We start from the raw sequence: 25393 nt of genomic DNA on the forward strand, positions 1-25393 counted from the left end.
CCTGTGGCTCACCTTGCTCAGTGTTCTGCTGACTCTGGATTATCTGTTTTTCTTGTTCCCCTTTTGTCATCTCCCTTTCCACCCCAACAACCCTTTCGGGCGGCCCTGTTCTCTCCAGGCCCCTACCTCCCTGCCATCGCCTCCCCTGCGTGAAACCCAGCGGTGTGCGTGGGGGGCCCTGAGAGGGAGAGCAGGCTCTACCTGGAGGGTGTGACAGCTCCCTTCCCTTCTCCAGGCTGGCATGCAAATGGACCTCGTCCCTGTCGCAGGACCGCTCCTTACGCCCCTCCAACCTGGCCTCCCCACCCGCAGGCGGCACTACCTGCACCCACACTCTGCCACGCTCATCCCTTCATAGTGGTACTTGAGGGTGGGGACCCCCATGTCATCCTTGTAGAGGATGGAGATGGGGCTCAGTTTGGTGGGCACACAGCAGGCCTTGCCCACCTTCATGGGGAATTTGAGGTGAACCAGGGTCTGCACAATGGCGTGCTTGGTCGGGGTCACGTCATCGGCCAGAGGGAAGAAGCAGCCCCCCTTACACTCGTAGGCATCGTACTCCTTGGGCGCGATGATCCAGCTGTCCCAGCCGATGTCCTCGAAGTTCACTCGCAGGGAGGTCTTCTGACAGTGGCTGTTGGCCCCAGCGCTCCTCTTCCGTCTGGCTAAGGATGACCCTGTGGCCACGTGGCTTCCCACATCCCCCTCGCCCTTGCTCCCCCCCGCCTCTGGGCTGTGGGTGGACAACTTCTTCAGCACACTCTCCTGCTCATGGCCGATCATCTCCCTGAGCTCCAGCCGGGTCTCCTTGGTCCCATTGCTGCGGTCATTGGAGAAGACAACGAAGAAGGGCAGGTTCCTGGAGCCGGGGGGGACGCTGATATCCAGCTTGTGGCAGCCTTTCCTGTGGCTCCGCACGGCCACTTCCAGTTTGTTTTTGCTCTTGGTGGAGTCGGCCCTGACCCACCGCTTGACAGCCCTGGAGATCTCGAAGGTCGCCCAGCCCTCGTCCCGGATGTCCTGGGACAGCAGGAAGGCCTTGGCTCCCGCAGAAGGGTCCCCTGTGTCCGCTCCACCCAGGACATCATAAATGGCGATGTTTCCCTTCAGCTCATGAGAGGGGGTCTCGTGGCTTTGGCAGGAGCTGTAGAGCCGGAGTTCTGCCCTGGTGATCTGCTCATGCCTGGGGATGGAGATGTTGAAAAGCAAGATGTGTTTCTGGAAGGGGGAGTCCTCTGTGGCAGCTACAGAGACAGCATCTGAAATGCAAATACACAGTGATGGGCACCTGCTGGGAGGGTCTGGCTCATGACACCAAGCTGAGCGCATGGTTCCCATGAAAGGGCACCTGGGATGACATTGTCAAATCTCTATTTGGCTTCACTTAAGCCCTTAATGTAGAAGAGGTGCCTGAAAGGTGCACTTAGAATTGTGCAAAGAAAAGCAGATGCAGGAGATGCTGGCATGGGAGGGAACAGGCCCAGGTTCCCCCAGGAGCCCCACAGTGCAGGAGGGACTTTGCACATACATTTCACATGAGTCCTCACGAGGGTCTAATTGTTATTTCACTTTTACAGAAGTGCGAGTGGGTTTCGGGTGTTTAACATCCAAAATGCTCACATTCTGCAAAGATCTTCATTTTTTAAAAAAGAGCCAAATACAATAAAACTGTCATCTTCTGAGAGCTGATCCTGAGTGTATGATTTTAAACGATGGTGCATGTAACTTAGCCGACACTGTCCTGGCTCATACTAGATGCCCAGTCAATATTTCTGTGTCCTCCCCAGGCCCTCTGCCCCACCGGCGCATGCCCTGCCCCCCCAGCACTTGGCCTTTCACACAGTTCTCTGTGGTCCCCTCACAGCTGTTCGAGCCCCCGCAGAACCCGCTGAGGTGCTTTGGTATATCGAGTAATGCGGGGTCTGTGAGCAGTGCGCTAGGGGACTCGTGTGCTCCTGCCTTGATAGTGGCTGTGGGCTGCAGTCAGATGTCTCAAAGCAAATGCCCTCCTCCCTGTCTGTGAAGGCTGTGAAGGGCAGCATGCGTGGCCTCCACAGGAGTGCTGGCCACCGGCAGAGCTGGGGCCGTCAGAGCGCTTGTTTCCAGGGCACGGATATGCTGAGGGTGGGGTGATGTGCCCCTAAGATGACTCTAAGCGCTGGACTCCCAGACTGTGGGATTCAATGGTTAGGTCTTGCCAAAGAAGCCCTAAAACAGAGGACACAGATGTACCCTGGGGGCCTGGTGAGATGCTGGCCGATTGTAGTAACAAAATAAAGCCAGTGTTTTAAAAATCGAGCAAGTTCACATAAAATCTAGATTTTCCTTTTGGGCAGTCAGGAAATCGGACTCTGCTGGGCATGCACTGTGAGCACAGCGCCCTCGAGGGGGGCCTGGCGGCTGTGGCATGAGCAAGGCCTGCAGGAGCCTCCGGGGCTCCAGCCCAGGGCGGAGAAGAAAGGCCAGCGCCACACCACACCATGTGGGGTGTTCAGAGGGAGGATGCTGCAGCAGGAGGCCCGCCGCCGCCGGGGGCCTGGGGCACAGTGCAGCTGCTGACCAATAGGGTGTGGCAGTTCCCTCGGCATCTGCAAGCCTCGCCCTCCTGCTCAGTCATCTCACCTGCGTTGATTGTGTGAATTAGTGCACATAAGCCTTGAGTCGACATTTCAGTCCTCCCAAATCAGGGCCATTCGTATATACTTAGAAAATAATTAAGTAGTCCTCCAGTGTTAATCTCTCAGGGGCATTAATATGAATGTTTTATACCTTTTCATGAGAGAGATGTTCTCTCAAAGTTTAAAAATATACCAGGTTGAAGGCCCAATGTGCATCTGTTTCTTGGTGGGAAGGGGCCAGTGGGAAGGGGGGAAATGGAGGGAGGGAGGGGGCGAGGGCGCAGCCATGCCCTCAGCTCCCACTGAGCCCAGGAGCCCAGGCCCAGGGAGGCTCCCCCAGGGCAGAGCTGCCCGGGGCAGGCCCTGCGGCTCAGCTGCTGGGTCCTGCAGGGAATCCATTAGCCACACTCCGCTGCCCGGCACTTGAATGGAAGCTGGTGAAACTAAACAACTAAGTTACCCATTTCATTTCATTTTAATGAATTTAATGGAAACTTGAAGAGCCTCCTATGGCCAGTGGCCACCACAGCAGGCAGTGCAGCTGTGGGTACGATGTCCCCCGACCTCCGACCCTCAGGGCCCTGGGGGAGCAGACCCTACCTTCCACGCTGAAGCTGCGCACGATGTTGGACGCAGGGGTGGACGACTTGTCGGTGGTGTATCTGTTGTACAGGTCGATCATGTACTGCGGCGGCTCCGCTTGGGTTTTGTCCTGGGCCGGGACCCCGCTCAGGTTGAGGCTGCGTAGGAAATCCACCTTCATGTTCTCCAGGAACATCCTCAGGTCGAACGTGCCTCCCTCCTGCTCACCGCCCGCTGCCGCTGGCAGCCGGGCATCTCCCCTGGCCAACGCCCGGGCCCGGGTCTCCAGAGGCTTCCCCTGCCCAGAGCAGGCCAGCAGGGAGAGCACCGGCAGGGCCACCCACAGCGCCCCGAGGCACATCTTGGGAAGCACGGGGGTCCCCTGGACGGGAGACGGCTGCTGGTCACCTCGTGTTAGCGGGTGTGGGCAGGAGCCCGGGAAGAGCAGGCCCGCATCGTCCTGCCGGCCCCTCTGCACACAGCACCCGTCCAGTTCCCAGGCTCCCTGCCGGCCGAGCGCCCTCCGCTCTTCTTATCGGCCCTCGCTGCCTGCTCCCACCTCTTATCTGAGGCCGCGCTAAGCTAATGAAGGCTCTGTAAACATCTGACAACACACAGGCTGTGGGAAGAGCACGGTCAGCTGCAGAGAACCCGGATTTCTCCGGGGTTATCACCCCCTAATTAGGATCGTTCTCATTTCCTTGCCAGTTCTGTTCAAAAGAATCTCAAGACAGGGTGACGTGTGCTCTATCTCCTGGGCCACAGGAGCAAGGGACCCAGGAAACAAACACGACAAGAAGGCCTCCAAATATAGAAGCAACACAAACCCCCGGAGCCCCTGCAGACTCCGGCTGAGCGGGTGCTGGGTACGGCCGTGGCGGGGTGAGTGGGGGGCCTGCTCCCTGTGGAGGCAGGACCGGCAGGTGTGGCTCAGCACGTCCCGCCTCGGGGCTTGTCTGTCACGCTGGTTCCCGGCATTGGAGGCCACGCGAGCTGGTGGCACGTGGTTCGGTGAGGCGAGGAGACGTCAGGCGAGACAGGACTCAGGCCCAGCTCCTGCCTCATTCCCACAGCAGGACCCGGAGCAAGGCGCTCCGTGTCCTCAGCGTCCGGTTAAGAGGAGAGTCACCGGAGGAGGATGCGCACGTGCTGGAGCCCACGCAGTCCCTGCACACCCTGGTCAGTGGCAGGGCTGCTTTCTGCCTGTCGCTTCGTCCAGGTCTGACTTTGCTGGGAGCTGAGGAAGAAGCCCTGTGCCTCCCAGCCTGCTCCCCAAGGCTGGCCACCAGGGACCCCCAAAAGCTTTGTCACTGGCCTTGTGTGTGGGTCTTTGCTCATGTCAGAGGGTGGCGCCTGGGGAACCGAACCATGTGGCCTGGGAGACACGCGGGAGAGTGGAGCTCTGAGCTGGTGCGTGGCAGGGAGGGCCCTGCCTGAGGAAGCTGAGCAGCCACAGCCCACAGCCTCCAGCCAGGCCCCAGGGTCTGTGCTATTTTAAGAGCATCATGCCCACACTTAAACTGTCCATTTCCATCAGGTGTGGGTTTGAGCAACGCAAAGAATGAGCCTTGCTAAAAACCCTCAGGGGTCTACTTGAGGAGCACTGGGTGGTGTTTCCACAGCCACAGGGTGCTCCTGGGAGGGTGGCGGGCGCTGAGCAGCCTCCGGAGATGGAGGAGGGGCTGTGGCAGGTTGAGGTCAGAGGTCCAGTACAGGGTAACACCAGGAGCCTGCAAGCCAGGCCTGGGCAGGACTGCTGTCCCTATCCCTTGGGGCCCTACCAGGGGAGGGTAGAGGGAAAGGGTGTCACTAAGGACGGCTGCTTGGAAAAGGGGCAGGAAGCCTCCTGGGCCTGGGCTAGCTCAAGGCAAAAGCTAACTCCTGCACTGAGGGAGGGGCAGGAGGCCGGGGAGTGCGGTAGGCCGGAGGAGCCGGAAGGACCTCCCCCAGAACCCTCCCCTCACCCCACCCCACAGAAATCTCTCCCACTGCAGGAGGAGCGCAGGGCTGTATGGGGTGGCCCTAATGTGGCCAGGGAAGCTCAAGGGGCCTGATGCTTTTGAAATACCTACAGGTTTTCTTTCCTGATTGTAACAGCAGTACACAGTCCAGATAACGTGGGAAATGCAACACACTATGAAGAAGGAAGTAAACTACAACCTCATCGTGCAGTCATGCCCACCGCTAACATTTCAAGAAACACACAGCTCCAGTCTCCTGTCTGAAGCCCTTGGGCAGGAGTGTTCTCTGATGCAGAGCTCCGGTGGGGGATGTGGGAGGGCATGCATGCCATGACATCCCCAATAGGGTTGGGCAGCAACCTGCAGTCAAGCACATTGATCTTTCTGCAGTGAAGTGAGTAAAATCATGGACCCATTCAGGTCGGGTTTTCCATGAAAGGAGTTAGAAGAAACTGCAGGTTGGCTGATGGTGTGGGCGTCTCAGGCAGAGGATGGGGGACTTGCCTACATGTGGAGTCGCCACACCCGCCAGGGAGGCTCCAGAAGCAGGCCTTGGAGTCTCTGGTCCTGTGAACTGTGGTGTGCCGGTGCCCAGCACTGTGCGGGGCAGCGTGCCTGAGAATTTCTGGAATTATCTGCCCCAAACCCAGAGTATCAATATGTCCACATCTCTTATGTTGTTTTCAAATGAGAGTGTGCAGCCTTCTGGTCCCTGCTACCCGGAAGTCTAGCTTGTTCCCTCAGGGCATCTCCTTCCTAAATTGTCCAAGTGCATGTAGGTTCACTTAGTCCAAAGGGGCGGAGGTGAGTGGTGTCAGCCCAGCTTCTGAAAGCTGGAAGGCAGGGTGGGGGCAGGGAAGGGGTTCCAGTGGGTGCCGCCTGGTGTTGCTTCTCCGTGACACCTGGCTTTGCTGTTGGCGATGGGCGGGCATCACACAGCTGCTGGGATGCCTGGCTGGCCCAGGCGCCTGCCCAGGTCTCTGTGACGTCCTCCTCTGTGCACTATGCACACACGTGCAGTGGAACGTAACTCAGCATGACAAAGGGATTCTGACACTTGCCACAACATGATGGACCTTTGAGACATGCTGAATGAAGTAAGCCAGTCACAAAAGGACAAATAGTGAGCTTATATGAGGTTCTAGAATAGTCCAATGCATATAATGGTGGTTGCCGGGGGCTTAGGGGAAGGAGGAATGGGGCGTTATTGATTAACGGGTACAGAATTCTAGTTCTAGAGAAGAATGGTGGTGATGGTTACATAGCAACGAGCATGTACTAAATGCTACTGAGCTGCACACTTAAATGATGACTTCTATGTTGTGTGTACTCAGCCACAATTTAAAAAGTTGAGGTGTGCCATATAGTTCCTTTTGTTGCAGGCTGCAGAAAAGGAGAGTGCTAGCAGGCTTACGAAAACAGCGCGGCTAACTGATGACAGCTGACCAGTCCGGCGAAAGCGTGGCTTCAGCAGAGCCTGGCCCGCACAGGAGGAGCTCCAGGGGTGTTCTCTACACTCGCGGGACTTTCACTGTGCCTTCTTCGTGCTCCTGGGTGCCTTGGAAAGAAGGCTCAGTGCATCTACCCAGTGGGGGAGGAGCAAAAGCCTCTTTTCCAGGAAGTCTCAGTTAGTCTCAGGTGTCTCCTTGTTCCTCATTGGGTCATGGGCCCACACCCAGCCAATGCCTGTGGCCAGGGCAAGGCAATGCCTTGACTGGCTTAGGCAGGGGTGATGTCGCTGGCAGCAAGGACTGAGAGTCACATTGGGATGACTCCTTAGAGGGGACTCGATCTGGTCACCAGAAGGAGATACCACTAAAGCAGTGGTTCTCAACCTTCCTAATGCCTCGACCCTTTACTACAGTTCCTCATGTTGTGGTGACCCCCAATTTCATTGTTACAAATTGAACATAATTAAAGCATAGTGATTAATCACAAAAACAATATGTAATTATATATGTGTTTTCCAATGGTCTTAGGCGACCCCTGTGAAAGGGTTGTTCTACCCCCAAAGGGGTCGTGACCCACAGGTTGAGAACCGCTGCACTAAAGGATTGTATAAGCATCTTCCCTTGCCATGAAACATTTTTCTCATATATACTACATTTTTAATGACTTAACAATATCCAACCATTTGGTTATATCCTAATGTATTTAACATCACCAACTATAGGGCAATTAGATTATCTCTTCAGATAATGTTGTGCAGCACATGGTTATAGTCTATATTTTATATTATTTTCTTGACAGTTCATCAGAGGTGGAATATGTGCATGAAAGTTTACTGGTAAACATTGCAGTTACTGCCCAGAAATGCTCTTTTAATAATAGACACTCCTTTGCATAGAGAGCACCTGTCTTACCACCCCTCCAGGAGTACTTCCTGGTCTTTAGGAACTTGATAAACAAACTTACGTTAATGTGTGTGGCCAGCTGAGCTGGACTGATTTTCCCGTTTGATGAGCCACATCAGTGCCTGGACATCAGTCTTCCGGACGGTGCAGCAGCAGCACCTCTCACCGGGGCCGGCCCAGGGCTGTGCTCGGGAGCTGTTTTGGTGGCACACTGTGTCCAGGGGGGCACAGAGGTCCCCAGAGGCCCAGCCTTCCTCAGGGGCACAGAGCGTGGCACAGGGGAAGCACTCCTTACTGCCGTGGTCAGTGTAGTCGGATGTTTCCGTCACTTCTCCAACTGCCCTGAGGCGGCTCTGTCCTCCCCCCTGCAGAGCCCCTGCCTGGCTGTGCCCTCAGGTAGGGATGCCTCCTGCTCTCCTCCCCACGGCCCTGCGCCAGGCCAGTCTCGCCTGGCCTTCGGTTTCTGCTCAGCACCGCCCTTCGCCAAGCAGCCTGTGTATCCTGAGCCACAGACTTACCGGGTTTGCCTGCAACCAGTACGAAGGGCCGAGGACTGCTGCCGGCCGGTGGCTTGAGTTGGCACATCCTTCTTGCAGTTGGGTTTGCCCGTGAGTCCCTGCACTCACAGTGGCCGAGGCTCCTCGGGCACGCCTCCGTGCTCATCGCTGTGTACGTCCTTGAGCACTCAGGGTGCTCCACGGGGTGTTGGCCGGGCTGAGGATGGGGCTGCCAGCTCAGCCTTGCCCTAGCTACACTCGATGCCCAGATGACAAGCGTTCCTGTGCTGTGGTGACTTTAACCAGAGCCTCCGTAACCTCATCTCTCCCTGGACTTGTAAACTGCAGAACTAGGGTCATCAAGTGCAATTGCTATGGGAGACATAAATTTAAAGAGTAAGAGGGCAGATGGACTCATCCATTTATTTCAAGGATTGCCAAGGCCCATCCCTTCAGCAGACACAGAGCTCAACCTTCATTCATGGAGGCGGGGCCATCTGCCTGGTTTCTGTGAAGCAGCTGCCTCCGGGGGGTTAGGAACTCTTGCTGCCCTGGGGCGCATGGTGACAAGGACACCACCAGTCCCTCTGTGAGCTTCTCAAGCCCCACACTCACCTACACATCGCTGGAGGAATAGGAGCTGCAAGAAGGAAGCATGAGCCAGGCAGAGCAGGGGGTGGGTTGCTTCACAGCTCCGAGCCTCGCCTCCCTACGATCCTCTTGGCATGTGAACAGTGAGCTCCCTGTCTCAGGACCGTGCCAGGCGGTGAGCACACGGATAGGACAGTGGCTCTTCTGTGTGGCCCTGGACGCCCAGCAGCAGGGAACAGGTCAGAAGGGCAAGCCTTGGCCTGAGTCAGAACAAGGCCGGGCGGGCTGGCCGAGCCCTCCAGTGACTGGATCTCGCTGGAGTGTGCACATGGGTTTTGATCGAGGACGTCCGCATGAGCCCCAGGAGGCAAAGTAGCAGGTGTTGCCTCGCACGGTACTCGGCATTCAGTAGGTGCTAGAGCAGAGACTGATAACCAGGCCACTCTCTGCTCGCCCACCCGGGGCTGCTGGGAGAGACAGGCTGGGACTGAATTCCAGCTGAGAAGGAGAGTGGGCCGAGCTGGGCCGAGCATCACCCTCAGGCAGGAGAGGGACGGGAGGGAATCTCAGAGTGTCGGTGTGCCCAGGGGCTCTACGTGTCCAGCTTTGGTAAAGGAGTGGCCTCCAACTGAAACGTCAGGGTTTTGGTGCACAATTTACAGTCAGAGCTGGTTCTGCCCTTCTGGTCTCCCCCACCCCTCAGCTCTCCGTGGCATGGGTGCCATCACTCACATTTGCTCAAGTGGGATCTGCAATGCCTTTCTGCACCAATGAGTCCAGCCCTTCATCCTGGTGGGGCCACCTCCATTCCTCTCCCTGTGAGTCCCTCACGCCCTCCCACCCCACCCAGACCTCTGCTGACTCCCCGCCCCCCTGCTGCATGGCTTTGCCTCCATTCCTCTCCCTGTGAGCCCCTCATGCCCTCCCACCTCACCCAGAACTCTGCTGACCCCCCCCCACGCCCCACCCGCATCGCTCTGCCTCCATCCTGGCCTGAGAAGCACTGTGACAGGTGACAGCGGTGATGGCATGTTGTCAGCACCGCCCTTCGCCAAGCAGCCTGTGTATTCTGAGCAAGGGCGGTGCTGAGCAGAAACCGAAGACCAGACGAGACTGGCCGGGTGCAGGACGGTGGGGAGGAGAGCACTCGGCGTCCCTGCCTGAGGGCACAGCCAAGGCCCAGCTCAGGGCCCAGCCCGACGACTGTCAGACACCCAGGTTCTTAGAGTGAATTAGACCTACAGAGGTACCTACTGGGACACCTCAGCAAGGCACCTGGTGGTATCTGGACTCGGTTTCCCCACTTGTTCAGTAAAATGGCTGGATCCGTCTCCCACAGTGTTCTCCCAGCCTTACATTTCTGGCTCTCAGTTGGACGGTTTGTATCTGCCACATGGACTAACCCTTCCAGAGGGTGTCGCTTCAGGAGCAGGGCCCGGTGGCAGCCACCACTCCTGCCTCCAGACCCACGACCGCAGGGGCCCATGCCCACCTGAGCTCCGTGCTGGAGCCTCCTGTGTGATGTTGATATTTTGGTTTTAAGGAAAAATGTTTCATACACACGTTTTCTTTTAAACCTTGCTTTACTGTGAGGTCATTCAGTGCCACTGGGACAACCAAACAGGCTGGCAGTGCGGCCACTGGCCAGCAGGCGTGGGCAGCGTCAGCACGTGGCCGTGGATTGAGCAGTCTTGGTGTGAAGCTGATGCTGCCCCTGCCTTGGGGAGGCCCGTGGGCACCCTCACCCAGCCTGAGCCGGTGCTGCCGAGGCACCGCTAGGGAAGCAGCTGCAAGGTGCCGCGAGGCTCCCCTCTGTCTCTCCGGCACTGACGCCACAGCTCCTCCCCCCCCACTCCCAAGTCCTCACCCCCGAGTCCCACCCTCCCCGCCCACGGCAGCACCCAGGGTACGCTCCCAGCCTGCTCCCTCCACCCCGAGTCCAGAAACGAAGCAGAGGAGCTCTAGGCGCTCAGGGTGACTTGGAAGATCTCCCAGAAACTGCAAATGGCAGAAAGAACTAGTATAGGTCACCCCGTTTCCACCAAGAAGTGGAAGGGAGCAACTTGATGAGAGAAAATTGAAGGGAGAAGAGAAAATAAGGAATCGGACCTGTGAAGGGAGGCATGGGGAGCCTTATCAGGCCTGAGCTTTGTACTTATTTTTCTATTAACCTGCATCCTGTCATCTTCCAAAACGGCTTAGACATGCACACCAAGTGCTAAGCTGGCCGACACCCCAGCAATTCCCATTGAAGGTTCAGTCCCAGAACATGCCTGCAGGAGCGAGAGCTCTACCTCATGTCCCCTGGTCTCTGCCCAGAGGCAGGGCCGTGCGCCCGGGCAGCTGTGTGCACACGTCCCAGGGCGATTGGAGCATCTCAGAGGTGTGAGCAGCGCTGGGCGGCTCTGCCAGGGGCCTCAGGACTCCCTGCCTCCCTGCTCTGGGCACTCTGTCTCGTTGGTCGCCTTGTGTCCAGTAGCTGCACTGCAGCCTTCTTCAGCGGGTGCCTGTGCAGAGGGTCAGGGAGCTGGGAGTTTCCGTTCCTCCCTGTCACTCCCTCCTGAGGCAACCTGGGGAGGGGTGAACACCCAGCTCCCTGGTCAAGGCCTGACCAACCCTCAGGTGTAGTTCAGCTCCAGAGCCCCGCACAGGACCCAGGCGAGGCTGGGGCGCTCGGCTTCCTGCCCTCAGAGCCCCCCACAGGACCCAGGCGAGGCTGGGGCGCTCGGTTTCCTGCCCTCAGAGCCCCCCACAGGACCTAAGCGAGGCTGGGGCGCTCGGCTGCCTGCCCTCAGAGCCCCCCACAGGACCTAAGCGAGGCTGGGGCGCTTGGCTGCCTGCCCTCAGAGCCCCCCACACGACCCAGGTGAGGCTGGGGCGCTTGGCTTCCTGCCCTCAGAGCCCCCCACATGACCCAGGTGAGGCTGGGGCGCTTGGCTTCCTGCCCTCCAGTGCTGCTTCAGCCATTCCTTACCGCGTCTCCTGGGGGACTTGCTCGTGCATTCTGTGGAGGAGCCCTGGTCTCGGGAACCTGGCCTAAGACAGACGCCTTGGGGTCTTTCCTCTAAGCCCCCGCTGGAGGCCTGCTCCCCGCTTCTCCGTGTCCTCCAAGTAAGACTGGGGCTTGCCATCTGCTCAGGGCCCAGCCCGAGGACTGTCAGACACCCAGGTTCTCCTGCCCAACTCCGGGCAATCCGCCTCACGCTGGTGGTAAACATCACTGTAAACCACGCAAACTTAGAGACCAGGGAGCCACTGGGAGGCTGCTCTGGGGTGGGTTGCTGATGAGGAAACAGCTGGCCATTCTGCCACACGCCAGGGAGCAGCTGCTCCGGGCCCAGGAGCGTGGGCACCACAGGAGCGACTCCAGGCTGCGCGCCTGAGTCTCCTCCCAGTGCCAGGACCAGGCGGCCCAGAGGTTCCTCTTGGTGTCTCAGACCCTCCCGACCATTCACCATTCGCTGTCCCTCTGAGGTGGAGTGCACAGAAGCCGCGTGAGGCTGGGCGGCCTGGGCCGCTGCTGCCAGGACTGGGTTGGGGTGGGGGAGCGGGAGAGGTGTGTGTGGGGGGGGACTCGAGGGCACAGGAGCAGCTGGTTCCCGAGTTTGGGGCAGAGATGGCCTATGGGGTCTCAGCTGACCCCAACGAAGGCTGTGATCTCAGCAGCCATGCAGGTGAGTGCTCCCAGGTGGGGTCCATCAGTATTTTGGAATGGGTAACATTTAGTTTTCAAGATACCATTGTACCTTTAATTTATTAGCTTTCCATAAAACACATAACATACACAACCTACAGTAGAGAAAGTATAATTTATAAAAATATAAAAATCTCGATTATTTTTTAGTGTTCCAAGATATCGCTGCGTGTTATTTCAATAAGCATGTTTGAACAATGCACACTTACCCAGCACGATTACCCGTGTGGAATGGTTACAGCTCCCCTTTCTGTTTTAAAATAAAATATATATTAAGAAAAGGAAATGAAAATTGATTACATGTGCATATTGTAAAAGCTTCTGCAGTGGAATCTGGGAAAAGAAACATCCGTTTTTACTATTGCTGAGGCCTATTTTCCAGTATTAATATGTGGCCAATGCGATTGTTTACATGAGGCTGTTTCCACTGGGAGGAGCGAGACCCCAGGTGCGCAGGCTTCTGCGAAGGCCGGGGGTGATGCCGCGGCCGCCAACAGTGTGGACAGGTTCGGCTTGCCGGCCTCCAGGGCGCGGGATGTGGGGTGGCCCCCTTCAGGCTGGGCTGATTTTCGGGTCCTTTGGGGCTCAATCACTGGCAATAAAATCCCGAAATGATGCCCTGGGGACAGATCCTCCTGGGCCGCGAGGCCGGCCTTGCAGCTGCACCTCCAGTCAAGCTCTCACTCCAGGGCGCGGAGGCCGCTGCCCGAGGGCACCGGGGGTTCCTTCCCTGGAGCAGCCGGTCTTACCGGCAGGCACAGGTCTCCACAGACATGTTGGGGTACACCTTCAGAACTACATTCCGGTTCTCATCCAGGAAGAGGACCCCCAGGGGGCTCATCTTGTCGGGAACGCAGCAGGGCTCCGGGATGCCTGGGACGATGCCCACAGCCCTGACGATGCTCTGGATGGTGGCGTGATTGGACGGGCGGACGATCTGCAGTGGGAAAGGAGCATGGTTACCTCCGCGCTCTGCCCTCTCCCACCCACCGAGCCATCTGCAGGTCCTTGACTCAGACCTGGGAAAGGCATGGACCTGGCAGAAAAGGTGTGATTCCAGGGACCGAGCCCTGGGAGTTTGCAAGAGCCTCAGGCCTTCCTGCCCCTCCCACCTCTCAGCGTGGTCACAACGCCTACATGGCACTGGCCGCTTAGGGGCACCTGCTCCTCACCCATCCCTGAGGAGGAGCACCTGGAACTGGGCAGGCGCTTTCAGAGGGAAGGCCTAAGGAGATGCCCAGCGGGTTCGGCTGGGCAACAGCGGCCCCGGTTGCACAGGCCCAGGAGTACCGCGTGTTCCACACCACGGAGCTCTGGGAGCCAACGGGCAGCTGCACATGTGAGCACGGGCGGCCTGGACACTGAGGCTTCCTGGGAAGGTGGACGCAGTGTCAGTGCTGCTTCACCTGCGTCATCCCATTAGCCACCTATCAGCCTCATGGGGTGGCTGTTACCACATTTCACTGGTGGGGAAACTTAGAATGACTAAGAAACTTGACCAAGACCCCTCAGGAAGACAGCCAGGCATAGGCTTCTCCTCCTCCCCAGCAGCCTCGCACCCCAGGAGGCGCGGGGCACAGCAGCAAACCCAGAGAACGTTGCTCCATAGGCACCTCTGACAGGGGAGCAGGATTCAGCGGGACCAGAGCTTTATGTCACTGTGTTGAAGAGACAGCCCCCTGGTGGGAAGCAGGGAGGGGAGGGAGGCAGGGACTTCTGATTGTGGGATGCAGGCAGGTGTCAGGAAGGTGGGAAGGCAGCCAGCCAGGTGACAGGGTGAGTGCAGGGCCAGCCAGCGGGAGTCCAGACTCTCTCAGACCTTCCCGTACACGCCATCCTGAGGGCACCACCCTCCCTTTCTCTGGCGCATGCACAGCTTTGAGGAGAGTCAGGCCCAACAGGGGAATGCCGCCTGCGTGGGCTCTGGGATTTCCCAGCTGCCTGCCTTACTGAGGTTCGAATTGGCTTTATGCCCTGACTTCCTTTCCTGAAGGGAAGGCATGACCCGGAACTCAGCAGAGGAGCTAAGCACAAGGGAAGTGCGCACTGTGACCGAAGATCGGCATCAGCTGGCCACCAGCCGCACGCTCAGGCAGTGGGAGACGGACAGACAGCCACAGCCCAGCTTGGAGGGAAGGTGGGGCTGCAAGCATTGCCAGCGCGGTGGACAGAGCAGCCCACGGCGTGTGTCTGCAGACTCCTGCACCGTGAGGGCTAGGTGTCCTGTGGGTCTCTGCCCTGAGTGGGAGGAAGGGAGGCGGGAGTCCTCACTGAAGCCACTGAAAGCAGCTCTGTGCTGCTGGTCACAGACACGGATGCTGAGGTGAGGAGGGAGCTGACGCCCTGTCCTGTCTACAGGGGGCAGCATCCACTCAGCCTCTGCGGATTGTTGCCTTGTGGGAACACACGCCTAAGGAGAGGGGTTCTCCCCTTTGCAAAAGCAGAAATGTTCCAATTTAAAATTTAGTTCAACCAAGTTATCATTTTCAAAAGCACAGGCCAGCCATATCCCTCTGTGGGCTGTACCTGTCCACCCAGGCCCCGCAGATGGGAGGTGTTATCATCCCTGTCTTACAGACCGGAAGCCGCACCAGGCAGAGGGACTCGCCAGCCGGGACAGCTGAGAGTCAGAGGCAGTGGGCGGAGCGCCCTACCTTGGGCATGGGGAACTCGCACGCTCCTGCGCAGTAGTAGGCGTCGAAGGACTTAGGAGAGATGATCCATTCGTTCCACCCGATGTCCGCAAAGTCCACCTTCAGGTACCTGCGGGAGCAGACCCTCGGCTCGTCCCACTGCTTCCTCCGGGCTTTCTGCATCGTCTTTTCGTCGAAGTGCAGCACCTGCGAGGAGGCCGCGAACGCGTCCTGGCCCTTCCTCCTGCGGTCCTTGCGCCCTGGCCGGGGCTTCAGTGTCCGGAAGGGGCTGGGCCACAGTGCGTGCTTGTGGCCCTGCGGGGCGTGGGGCGCCTGTGCTGGCTTCTCGTCCAGCCCCGGCAGCTCGTTGTCCTGGAAGGACCCGGCGGCCTGCGTGGCCCTCCGGACGCGGGGGTCTGTGGAGCTGTTGGGGGCGGCGCCGGGCTCCGGGTCTCCAGCAGGGAAGGGGTCGTATCTCTGCAGTGTCACTGCCACACTGTTGGGCTCCGAGATGGCCAGGTCATTGGCATAGATGAGAATGTAGGGTGTGTGGGCGCTGGGGCGGGGCACCCCAGGGTCCTTCTCCCCAGAATCCAGCTCAGCAGAGAGAAGCAGTTCGCCATCCCGGCGGGCCGCCTTGACTATGGGGGAGATGTCCCTGGCCTGCCAGAGGCCCCGTGGTGGGGGTGCCAGGGCAACGGCCCCCCGGAGCAGCCCCTGCGTGGCCATGTTCTGCGAGAGGCTGCGGAAGAGCAGGTGGCGGCGCGCGGGCAGGCCTGGGGGCAGCAGGCGGCAGGACGCATTCTTGGCCCGCTGCTTGCAGGGCACCTCGTGAGCCCGGGGCCGCCGTGGCTCCGCGTAGAAGTGGAACGTGGCCGTGAGGATCCTTTCCGAGTCCTGCACGGAAGTCAGGTTGAAGCAGTACAGGGCCCTCTGGGCGGCCACCTCTGCGAGGGAAGGACAGACACAGCCTGTTAGGGTCTCTCCTGCAGCAGCCAGGGCTGGGGTGGAAGAGGAACACCCATCAGGGGCCCCTCCAGGCCAGCCAGGCTGTCCTCGTGTAATTCTCACATTAAACTGACGAGGGCGCCCTCAGCTGTCCCCAGTGAGTGGATGAGAAATTAAGGTCACAGAGGTTGGGGACTGTCAATATCCTGCTGCAAACAAGGAAATGTAGCCGCAGACAGGGTAGGTGCTCAGACTACTGGCCCCTACAACTCCTGTCAGCTGCTCCCCCCCCCCCCACACACACACACTCACACACACACACACACACACTCACACTCACACACACACACGCACTCATACTCCAGTGCCTCTCAATGAACAAATGAACAAACAACCTCTGGCCCATTAAGGTGGGCTGAGTCCAAGTGCTGCTGAGAGCAGCCCTTCCTGTACTAGTATTCCCTCTGCCTTTATTTAACAGACATTAAATGCAGCCGTTCTTCCAAATGAGGTGCAGGAGCAGCTAGCTGCTAGCCCCATACCCTCCTGTGCTGAGGGCCTGCTGAGGGAAAGGGGCCTACGGACACAGTCACCTGGCTGTCTGCTGTGCTCTGCCCAACGGCTTAGAAAAATCCTCACCCAAGGACATGCTGAGAGGGAAAAAGAGAGAGAGATGCATGTGAGAGAGACACACTGGTCCCTTGCCTTCTATATATGCTCTGACTGGAACCAAACCCGCAACGCAGGCATGTGCCCTGCGAGGGAATTGAACCAGCAACCTTTCTGTGCACACAGCGACACTCAACCAACTAAGCACCTCTGGCCGGGCTGCCTAACGGCTTTTCAGCTTGTTTTACAAAGAAAGGAATCAGGATGCACAAGGCCACCCAACAAAATTTCCAACGTCCAGGTTGCTCCAGAGGCTCCAACCACGGTAGGGACTGGGATCCCTCAAACAGCCCCTCTGAAGTTGGAGAACGCTCTGGCCCCTGCATCCTAGGGCTGCCAACCCCTCTTTCCTTCTCTCCTGGGTCTACCAAGTTACCCCTAGTTCCCAGGGCCAAGCCCCCTGGTCTGCAGCTCCAGGAAGCTGCCTGGCCTGGCAGCATGAGCTCCCTGAATGGCCAAGTCCTCTCTAGGGTTCGAATGGGAGGGAGGAGTGGTTCCTGGGGCCTCCCAGGGGTGCTGTGGACCACCAGGAGACCAGAGCTGCCAGGAAGGCTGTTCCCTTGAATTATGTCCTGCTGCCCGTGTGGGCCTGTGGGCAGAGCTGGGAGAGGGCAGTGCTCCAGAGCTCGGAATGTCATGTGTGCTGGTGCTGGGCCGGGCACAGATGCCCTCACCTGTGCACCCACGGGATCCGCTGGGATTATTTTCAAAATGAAAATCTTCAGTTCACGGTTCATTGTTTACACTAGGAAGGAGGCATAATTCAGTTGGGAACTCACCCACCCTTAAGGGACTGTGAGGGGGAAGAAGGAGAACACCATCTGCGCAGGTCCTGGGGAGTGCCCGGCACGGCTCAGTGGCACTCCAAGGCCCCGCCCTATCTTTTTCTCAGAACAAACACGGAGTTGTGGCGGCCGCTGGGCCCCCCTCGAGGTGTGGCCTGCCACACACACAGGAGCATGGTCAATGCACGTTGGAACGGGCTTCCCCCACCACTGCAACCTGGAGTGTCATGGTCGAGTCCTGCATTTCCCAGATCCCTGATCACTGCCTTCCTCCCTGGATGGGACTCAGAAAGCCTTGAAAATGGGGCGCAGGAATCTGTAGTTTAACCTGCAACTCAGGGGTTCTAACCAGCAGAGAAGTTTGGGAAACACGGGGAGGTAGGGGGGTGGGGGAAGAGTGTCTGTGAGCCTGCAGCATCTGGATTGGCCCCAGCGTGAGGCATCTCCGTGGTTCCCTGCTTTGTTTATCTTCATGTCACTTCCCAATATCCTGACATGTATTCCTTGGGGTTTCTCTCCCCCAGGACACCCGCTCCCGGAGAGTAGGGGTTTTGCCAGCTTTGTTTGCCGCTGTGTCCCTAGATACCAACACAAGGCCGAGGGACTCAGTGCTCTGAAACACATGCTGGGGGATGGAGCCTGGGGTCTGTGCTAGCTCTGTCTGCACCAGTTAGCAGGTGGGCTCGACCCTACAGGAACAGGACGCGAGCCGCCTGAGATGCATGCTGTCGTCCACTGCCCTCGAAACAGCCACCGAGGTGCCCCGGGTGAGCACCCTGGAAGACACAAGTACCACATAAGCTGGAGGAAGGGCGCAGTGGGGCCGGTGGTGCTGCAGAGGAGGGAGAGCTAAGACGAATGGAGTGTCTTTCTTTCAGGCAGGCCCAGAGTCAGGCTCAGTGTGCTTGCATTACTTACTAGCTCTGGGGCCTTCAGCGAGTCATGGACCATCTCTGCGCCTCAGTTTCCTCCCCAGGGAACTACAGAATATTTGTGCCCACCCCCTAAAGTTGTACGATCATTCTGTGGAGCATGCTGCACGGTGCCCTGTGGCATCGTGAGCTGCGGCTGCACTCAGGGCACTGTGCCCTGATCCCTGCCTCGTGCCCAGTGAGAGGCATGGCCACCTGTCCCCTCCCCGCCCAACAGGAGCCCGAGGACGCTCATGGCCTCCTCCCCGCCAGCATCTAACCAATCCCAGTCCTCTGGGCTTTGCACCTGCTTGTCCACAGAGTCCTGCACACTGGCCCCTCCCCACTGCTCCGTCCAGGGCACGGCCTCATGCCACTGTGCCCAGAGCCCCACGCCCCTCAGGTCACGCTCAGGCCTCAAGGGAGTCATCCATTTTAGGTGAAGGGTTAATGTCCTTAATACATAAAGAACCTCCACAAATCAGGAAGAAAAAGACAGAATCCCAATAACAAGAAACAATAAAAAAAAAAGGCAACTTCAAATGAGAATATAACACATTTTACCTGCATGTTGAACATATGATCCTAAAATCTACACATCCCAACAAAATATTACCTCTGGTGAGATCTGGGTGTGTGATTAGGGATGACTTCTCTTTACTGTGGTTTTCTATGATTTCTAGTTTTCCCTCAGTAAGTAAGCATTGCTTTTATGATCTTTCTTTCTTCTCTTTCCTTTCTCCTTCCCTTGAGTCTCTCCTTCCTTCCTCCTTCCCCTCCCTCTCTCCCTTCCCTTCTCTTTCTTTCCCCTCCTTCCCTTTCCCTCTCTCCGGTCATTCCTCTCTCCCCTCTCCCCCTCCATCACTGTATAACACTGTATACTCCCCCATGGCCTCTAGGACACTCAAGTTCTTGATGGCCCGGCTGGAACCAAACCACTGGTCCGCTTCTCCTCACCTTATCCCCTCATTCAAACCCAAGTCCTCCCAGGTCAAGGTGCACAGCGGACAGCTTCACCTCCACAGCTGCCTAAACGCCACCTGCCCTTTCACCTGCTCTGGGTCTCACCTGCTGTAAGGGCTTCAATGGCGCTATCCAGAGCCCTGCCCTGCTGTTCCTTGGGGATCCCGAAGTCCCCCCACCCCCCAGGCCTTGGTGGAGTCAGCTCCTGAGCGTTTCTGGGCAGGAAGGGCCCAAAAATGTATCTTGGTGTCATCTGAGCTCCCCCTGGGGTGCTGAGAAAGACCTGGGGAATGGAAATGAATGTGACTTTTGACACTGCAGACAGATAGGTGTGTATTATTACACTCCTTTTAGAGATAAAGAGGTCAAGCTGAGAGAGGTTAAGTAATGTGCCTGTATTACACAAGTGGGTGCAGAGCTAAGATTTAAATACAGGCTATTGGGAGGGGGTGTCTAATCTTAACCCTTAGGGGCAGGACCAGAGGCTCTCTCCACTGATGTAGCCTTAATAAGGAGCAAAGCGTACTCAGTGGAAGGGAGCGAGGGCGGCTAGAGTAATAATAGTAGGAGCTAATAAATTATTGACACATACATCAGGCATTTTTTAAACACTTGACATGTTTCAGTCATTAAAAAGCACCTTATAAGAAAGGCAGAATTTCAGAAGTGAAAAGCTGAGGCGCAAGCAAGTCCGAGTCACAGACACAGGACCTGGTGTCCCCACCCCCCCTCCGCAGCTCACAGCCAGTCCTGGCCACCTGAGCTCACTGCCTGGCGGCAGGTGAGGAACACATTCCCGGAAACAAGGCTGAAGGCCCAGCACCTGCTGTGCAGGGAGAGGCGCTACCCACCGAGCGGCAGAGGCACCGCCTGGGGGCTGGCCCGGGACATTCAGGTACCAGAGCGGAAGCCCCACTTTTTGGCCTCACTCATAAGGCGAGGGCCCCCTGCCCAGGCTCACACCTCCTCACAGCTGGCCAGACAGCGGGCATCTCTGAGGGCTGGAGAGCAGCTGCATAAGGAACAACTGAAGTGAATCAAGGGAGGGGATGAGAAACGAAGCTGCGGAGCTGCTCTGTGCCAGGCACCAAACCCCCTCACCCACCAAACCTTCCGGCCGCTGTAGGCAGAGCGGATGCTCGGAGAGGTAGTGACGGGCACCGCAGCACACGCCAGTAGCTGGCGGCCAGAGGTCCCAGACGGGAATGTTGGATTTAACGTTAGGTTTGTCAGACAGTCCCAGGCTCCTTCAGAATAAGCCCCCAGATCGTCTGTTCTACCCTCCATCTCCCAAGCCCTGGGCTTAGTCGTGATGGCGCTGGGGAGGGAGAGAGTGGTGAAAATAGCATGGGCTTAGCAGACGGGAAGCGCCAGCCATTGCCACTGCTGTGAACAGCCCCATCCCCTGCCTCAGTTTCCTTCTCTGTGAAATGGGGGGGCTGGATCTGAAGGACTGTCTCTGGGTCTTTTTCAGGGCTAACATGCTGTCTTCACTCACTGTTACTTGTAGTACCCCCCATTCTGTGAGAACAGAGATCAACTGTGCGCCTCCATCCAGGGGCTGCAGCAAGGGGGTGCGCTCCCGGGTGCTCGCCCCTTGTTGCAGCAATGCTTTCCTCAACTGCGATGCTTTGAGGGCTGACTCAATGGCTGCAAGGTCAAGTCTGCACCTGTATGAACACAAATGCTTGTATTCCGAGGGGAATAGCATGTACCAGCACCTGACCTGGCCAGGGCTGGCTCGGGATCATACACATCACCTCAGCTCAGCTGCCCTGCCACCCCACAGGGAGGGTACTAGCATGAACGTCCCATTGTGTGGATGAGTACACTCAAGTCCACAGAGCTTTAATGATTTGCTCAAGGTCACATCCATGCTCGATGATTCTTGAGGGGCTTAATTAATAATGCTGCTGCGGAAATTGCCCCCAGGTGATGAATGGGGCGTACTAGGGGGGATGGAGTGCGTTCTGGTTGGCCTGGAACCCATCTGAGTCTGCTCAGTGCAGGGTAGGGGAACGGGGCCTCTCCCTGGCAGGTGCTCTCAGTACAGGGGTCAGTGAGGACGAGCTTCCCAGGTGTGGCTCGGAGCCACAGATGCTACCTGAGTCACACGGCCAGTGGTCAGCAGGTGGCAGATCTGACCCACGACAGGTGGCCCCAATGTTGAACTTGTTCCTGGTGGTCTTTCTTCTGACGCATGGCCTCCCCCCCCGCCCCCCGCCCCCCCCCCCCCCGCCCAGGGCTGCAGAGGACCCCGACCCACACTTTCTGGAATGGCATCCTGTGACCATGAGTAGTCTCCAAGACAACCAGGGTCTTCTCCCCACCCCTGGCCCCAGGCTGCCCCACCTCTGCACCATGGGGACCACAGAGCAGCCCAGCCCAGGTGGACAGACATGAGGCTCTAGGCTGGCGTTGCTCTCTGAGCAGGGCAGGGGCGCTGTGCAAGCGGCCTCTGTGCAGGTCCATCCAAGGTGTGGGGAGGGGAAAGGATCTCTGCAAGCTTCTGGAGCCTTCCTCAAACCCTCCTGAGCACCTCATGCCGGAGCCCCGCAGGCCTCCAGCCTGCTCACCTGAGGCCCTTTTTGGTCCAACCTACTTCCCCAGCCACTGGGCCCACGACCTGCCCCAGCTCGAGGTTCACACCCTCAGTCTGGGCCCTGGGCCTGGAACTTCTCTGCCCACCTGCCATGCCCTCCGCAGGGTGAGAGCCAACACAACTGACCCCATGACATGGGCCCCCCACCCATGAGCTTCCAAGCCCAGTCCCATCTCCATCCTTGTGCTCAAAGCCCTGCAAATGGAATGATCTGTATCAGCAAGTGTGACAGGCTTCCAGGTTCGCAGCCCCTCACTCTGGGCTACCAAGGCGACCCCACTGGAGGTGGCTCAGGGACTGGCAGAAGCACTTGGTGAATCTTCAGTGAGACAATGAACGAATGTGACAATGAGTGGAAGGAACAGGACATGCGGAGATGCAGGGGTAGAGGAGGAACAGGAAATGAGAGAATGACAGGGCTCAGAGCCCTCTACTTACCCAGCCTGGGCCTGAAGCTGCGGACCGTGTTGCCCCCTCCAGGCCGCACGCCCCTTTGGCGGTATTTCTCATAAAGCCGAAGCATGTGGACAGCGACCATGTCCTGGGCGCCAGGGCCCAGAGCTGCGGCCCTGTCCCCCAGGAACCGCTGGGGGTCCTTGTCTCCGGCCAGGCCATAGGAGGCCACGGGCGGGGCGGGGGCTGTGTGGCTGCCACCCGCGTCCTGAAGCAGCAGCAGAAGCCACAGCAGCAGCGGCAGTAGTTGGGACCCTGGTCCCTGGCTGGTGTGAGCGGGGCCATAGGCCATGGTGGGTGGCAGTGGCGACGCTGGAGCTGGCAAGGAGGGAGGGCGCGGGCGCACCGGGGCTGCAGACTGACCCTGCGGATGGAGGGCGCACGGCAGCCCAGGCAGCTGGGGGTCGCGGGGTGCGGGCCGAGCGGAGCAACCAACCTAGCGCTCAGTCCGTCAGCTGCCCCAGCTCAAGGCCAGCGGTCACGGACGTCCCGAGGGCGCGGAGCCCAGCCCAGTCCGGCGGGCGCGCTGCCTCCACGGACTCGCGCCTCGGAACTTCGTGGCGCACGGAGCTGCGGGCCCGGCGGGTTTGAGGGGCGGAGCGGGGCGGGGGGCCAGCGGCGCCTTCGGGGAGCCAGCAGTGCTTCCCGGACCACCGGGGCCGCGGCCAGCAGGAGAGCGCCCGGCCCGGGCTGTGCGTGCGCCCGTCTGTGGCAGGGCGCGCGCAGGTTGTGCGCTGAGTGCGGGCCGAGTGCGGGGGGCGTGGGCGTGGGCGTGGGCGAGCGCGCTCCCTGCTCCCCGCTCCCCGCTCCCCGCTCCCCGCTCCCGGCTCCCCTGGCTGGAGCAGGAGAACCGCGACCCTGGAGGCTGGTGTTTCGGCGCCAAGGGCTGGCCGGGCTGAGCGAGGGGGCTGGGGCGCCGGGGAGGGGGAGCCGGAGGGGCCGCCTGCCGGGTTGCCCCTGCAATGGCATGCGAGGACTACTAGTAAGTGGTTTCGAGATGACAGCTCCCCCGTGAGGACCAGAGAGGTGATGAGTGTGCGCCCCATTGCCTCTGAGCCAGTGTCCCCAATGCCAGCGTGAGGGAACAGTGAGGGAACGGACCCACCCTTGCTGGGCAGCCTTGGAGAATGAAAATCCCTACCCCAAGCTCAGCCCGCAGGGCAACTGAAACAGGATCCTGGTTAACATTCAGAATTAGGGGATTAACTGACCCTGGATTTGGAGACACGGATTCGAGTTGTTGAAGGAACACATCAAAGGTCCTGGGACAGGTAATCATCGGACTGTACTGCGAAAGGACATGGTTTCAAATGGCTTCACAAAACCTCCCCGAAACGCCAGGATAGCAGAGGGAAGCAGTGGCGGCCCAAGGAGGATTCCGGATGAAGTGCGGGTGCCCTGAATTCCCAGCCCTGGGCCTGAGCTCAGCCCTGGCAGGAGGTCCTGGACCCTTGCCTTTCGAAGGGTTTCCCCACTATGCATAGAGTCTCCCGGGCCTGGGGATTTGAGTGGGGGAATTGCATCTTTATTTTCACTAGCCTGTAACTGAAACCTAGCATTTCCTAATATTGGAAAGGCAGCCAGCCAACCACACCATAGCGACTTTGTCACCAATAACCACCAAGCACAGATATTTTCCTATCATGGGAGTTGTTTCAGATTTCTCAAAGTATCTTATTGGCTTGTCACTTTTTAAAGATTAAAGTAGTTGTTAAGCCCTCTGCTAGTTATTTAATGAAATAATTTAAAAGGCATATATATTACTATGTTGCAAAGTTGTTTTTAATGTTGTCTTGATGAAGACATTTTAATGTAACGGCTTCTTTTATTACCTTGCCTGTTAAAAACATTCCTTTTGAGGAAGGCTGCACAGCATCCTCAGACTGAGGAAGGAGTCCAAGGCCAGCAAAAAGAGTTTACGAATCCTTCTGAGGGAGGAAGGGCCTCCCAAAGCCACCTTCTCCTGGGGATCCCGGATGCGGCCCCTGCCATGTTTTAAGGACTATTTGTGAACACGCTGTTCCCTTTGCTGGGTAACTTTAGGCTTCCTGAGCCAAAATGGTTCCTTTTCTTGGAGGACTCACAAGGCAATAATTGAAACGTTGCTGGAAAAAGCTTCTGTTGGTGTGTAAAACACAATCCATTTGTAATTTTAAAAAACCTTGCCATGTCAGATGAGAGGCCATCCTATTGCAAGCCTGGAACTTTGGGCCTGTAGCTTTTGGAAAACTGCAGAGAAGCATTTTTTTTTTTTTAAATAGTTAGTACACATCGCACCCAACTTCTGAGCCAGTTTTCAAAAAGAGTGTGGAGGTGCAGTGATCAAGTTCCAGGCCTGGACACCATGACTCTCTCCTTGTAAATGCTCCACTCTGTCTTACCGCTCCCTCCTCCACCCACCCGCCTCCCTCCCTCTGTATGTGTCCCTCACTTCCCCTCTGCCCCCTCCCCTTCTGCCCCAGAATGCCTCTGACCTGTACCAGCTGGGGGTAACCTCTGCTCAGGGGTATTTTGTCTCTGCTGGGGCCATACACAATCGAGTCCTGTGAAAAGGAGAGGAGTCGGCAGGAGGCTGGGACAAGCTGGGCTATTCTGGATCTGTGTCCCTTAAAGCCTTCTTACTCTCCTTAACTCATTCCCGCTCCATTCAAGCCAGCCAGAGGGTCAGGCTTTAGCCGGCACTAAAACCCGTTGGGCACAGATTCTCTGACATTGTTGGGAAAGAATTAAGGCATCAGCCGGGGACGGCTAATATTTCTTGCCTCATTTTATTGCTGAACAGCGGGACTGTAAAGTCTGAACACTGCAGCACTATGGCTCCCTTTCATGTAGCCGAGATGATGGGATAAAAATGTGTTTGGTGAAGCAATTCAGATTACCACCGGGTCACATCCTTGCTGGCTCCCAGCACGGCCTGCAAATAGCATTGCTAAGATGGGAAACAATTGCTGTGCAATTTCAGCTCATGCAGAACAGCTCGTGGAAATGAGGCTAATTGTGGAGCTTGCCAGTGAGAATGTTTTGTTTTTAATAGCTTGAGCTGCAGCTCAAAATAAAAGTTGAGATGGCAGACTCAACTTGTGGATTCAAGTCCTGAGAGCTGTGATTTGTGACAGCTTCCTCCTAAAATTG

At 57.7% G+C, this 25393-nt stretch overlaps 2 protein-coding genes across 2 annotated transcripts; both read right to left on the reverse strand.

Moving 5' to 3' along the window:
• Positions 1-318: 318 nt before the first annotated feature.
• Positions 319-3561, reverse strand: GDF2 (growth differentiation factor 2; the record flags this gene model as incomplete). Its single annotated transcript, XM_081104586.1, has 2 exons — positions 319-1259; positions 3219-3561. The coding sequence occupies 2 exons, from the start codon at positions 3559-3561 to the stop codon at positions 319-321; spliced, it is 1284 nt and encodes a 427-aa protein (XP_080960712.1).
• An 8772-nt stretch (positions 3562-12333) lies between these two features.
• On the reverse strand, positions 12334-22971 carry GDF10 (growth differentiation factor 10). Its single transcript, XM_081104766.1, has 3 exons — positions 22247-22971; positions 14952-15877; positions 12334-13234 (listed from the first exon to the last, which is right to left on the reverse strand). Exons 1-3 carry the CDS (start codon positions 22551-22553, stop codon positions 13043-13045), a joined length of 1425 nt encoding a protein of 474 aa, XP_080960892.1. The 5' UTR covers positions 22554-22971; the 3' UTR covers positions 12334-13042.
• Between the last annotated feature and the right edge of the window lie 2422 nt (positions 22972-25393).

The sequence above is a fragment of the Myotis nattereri genome, assembly GCF_964212035.1.
Source record: "Myotis nattereri genome assembly, chromosome: 13".
Lineage (NCBI taxonomy): Eukaryota > Metazoa > Chordata > Mammalia > Chiroptera > Vespertilionidae > Myotis > Myotis nattereri.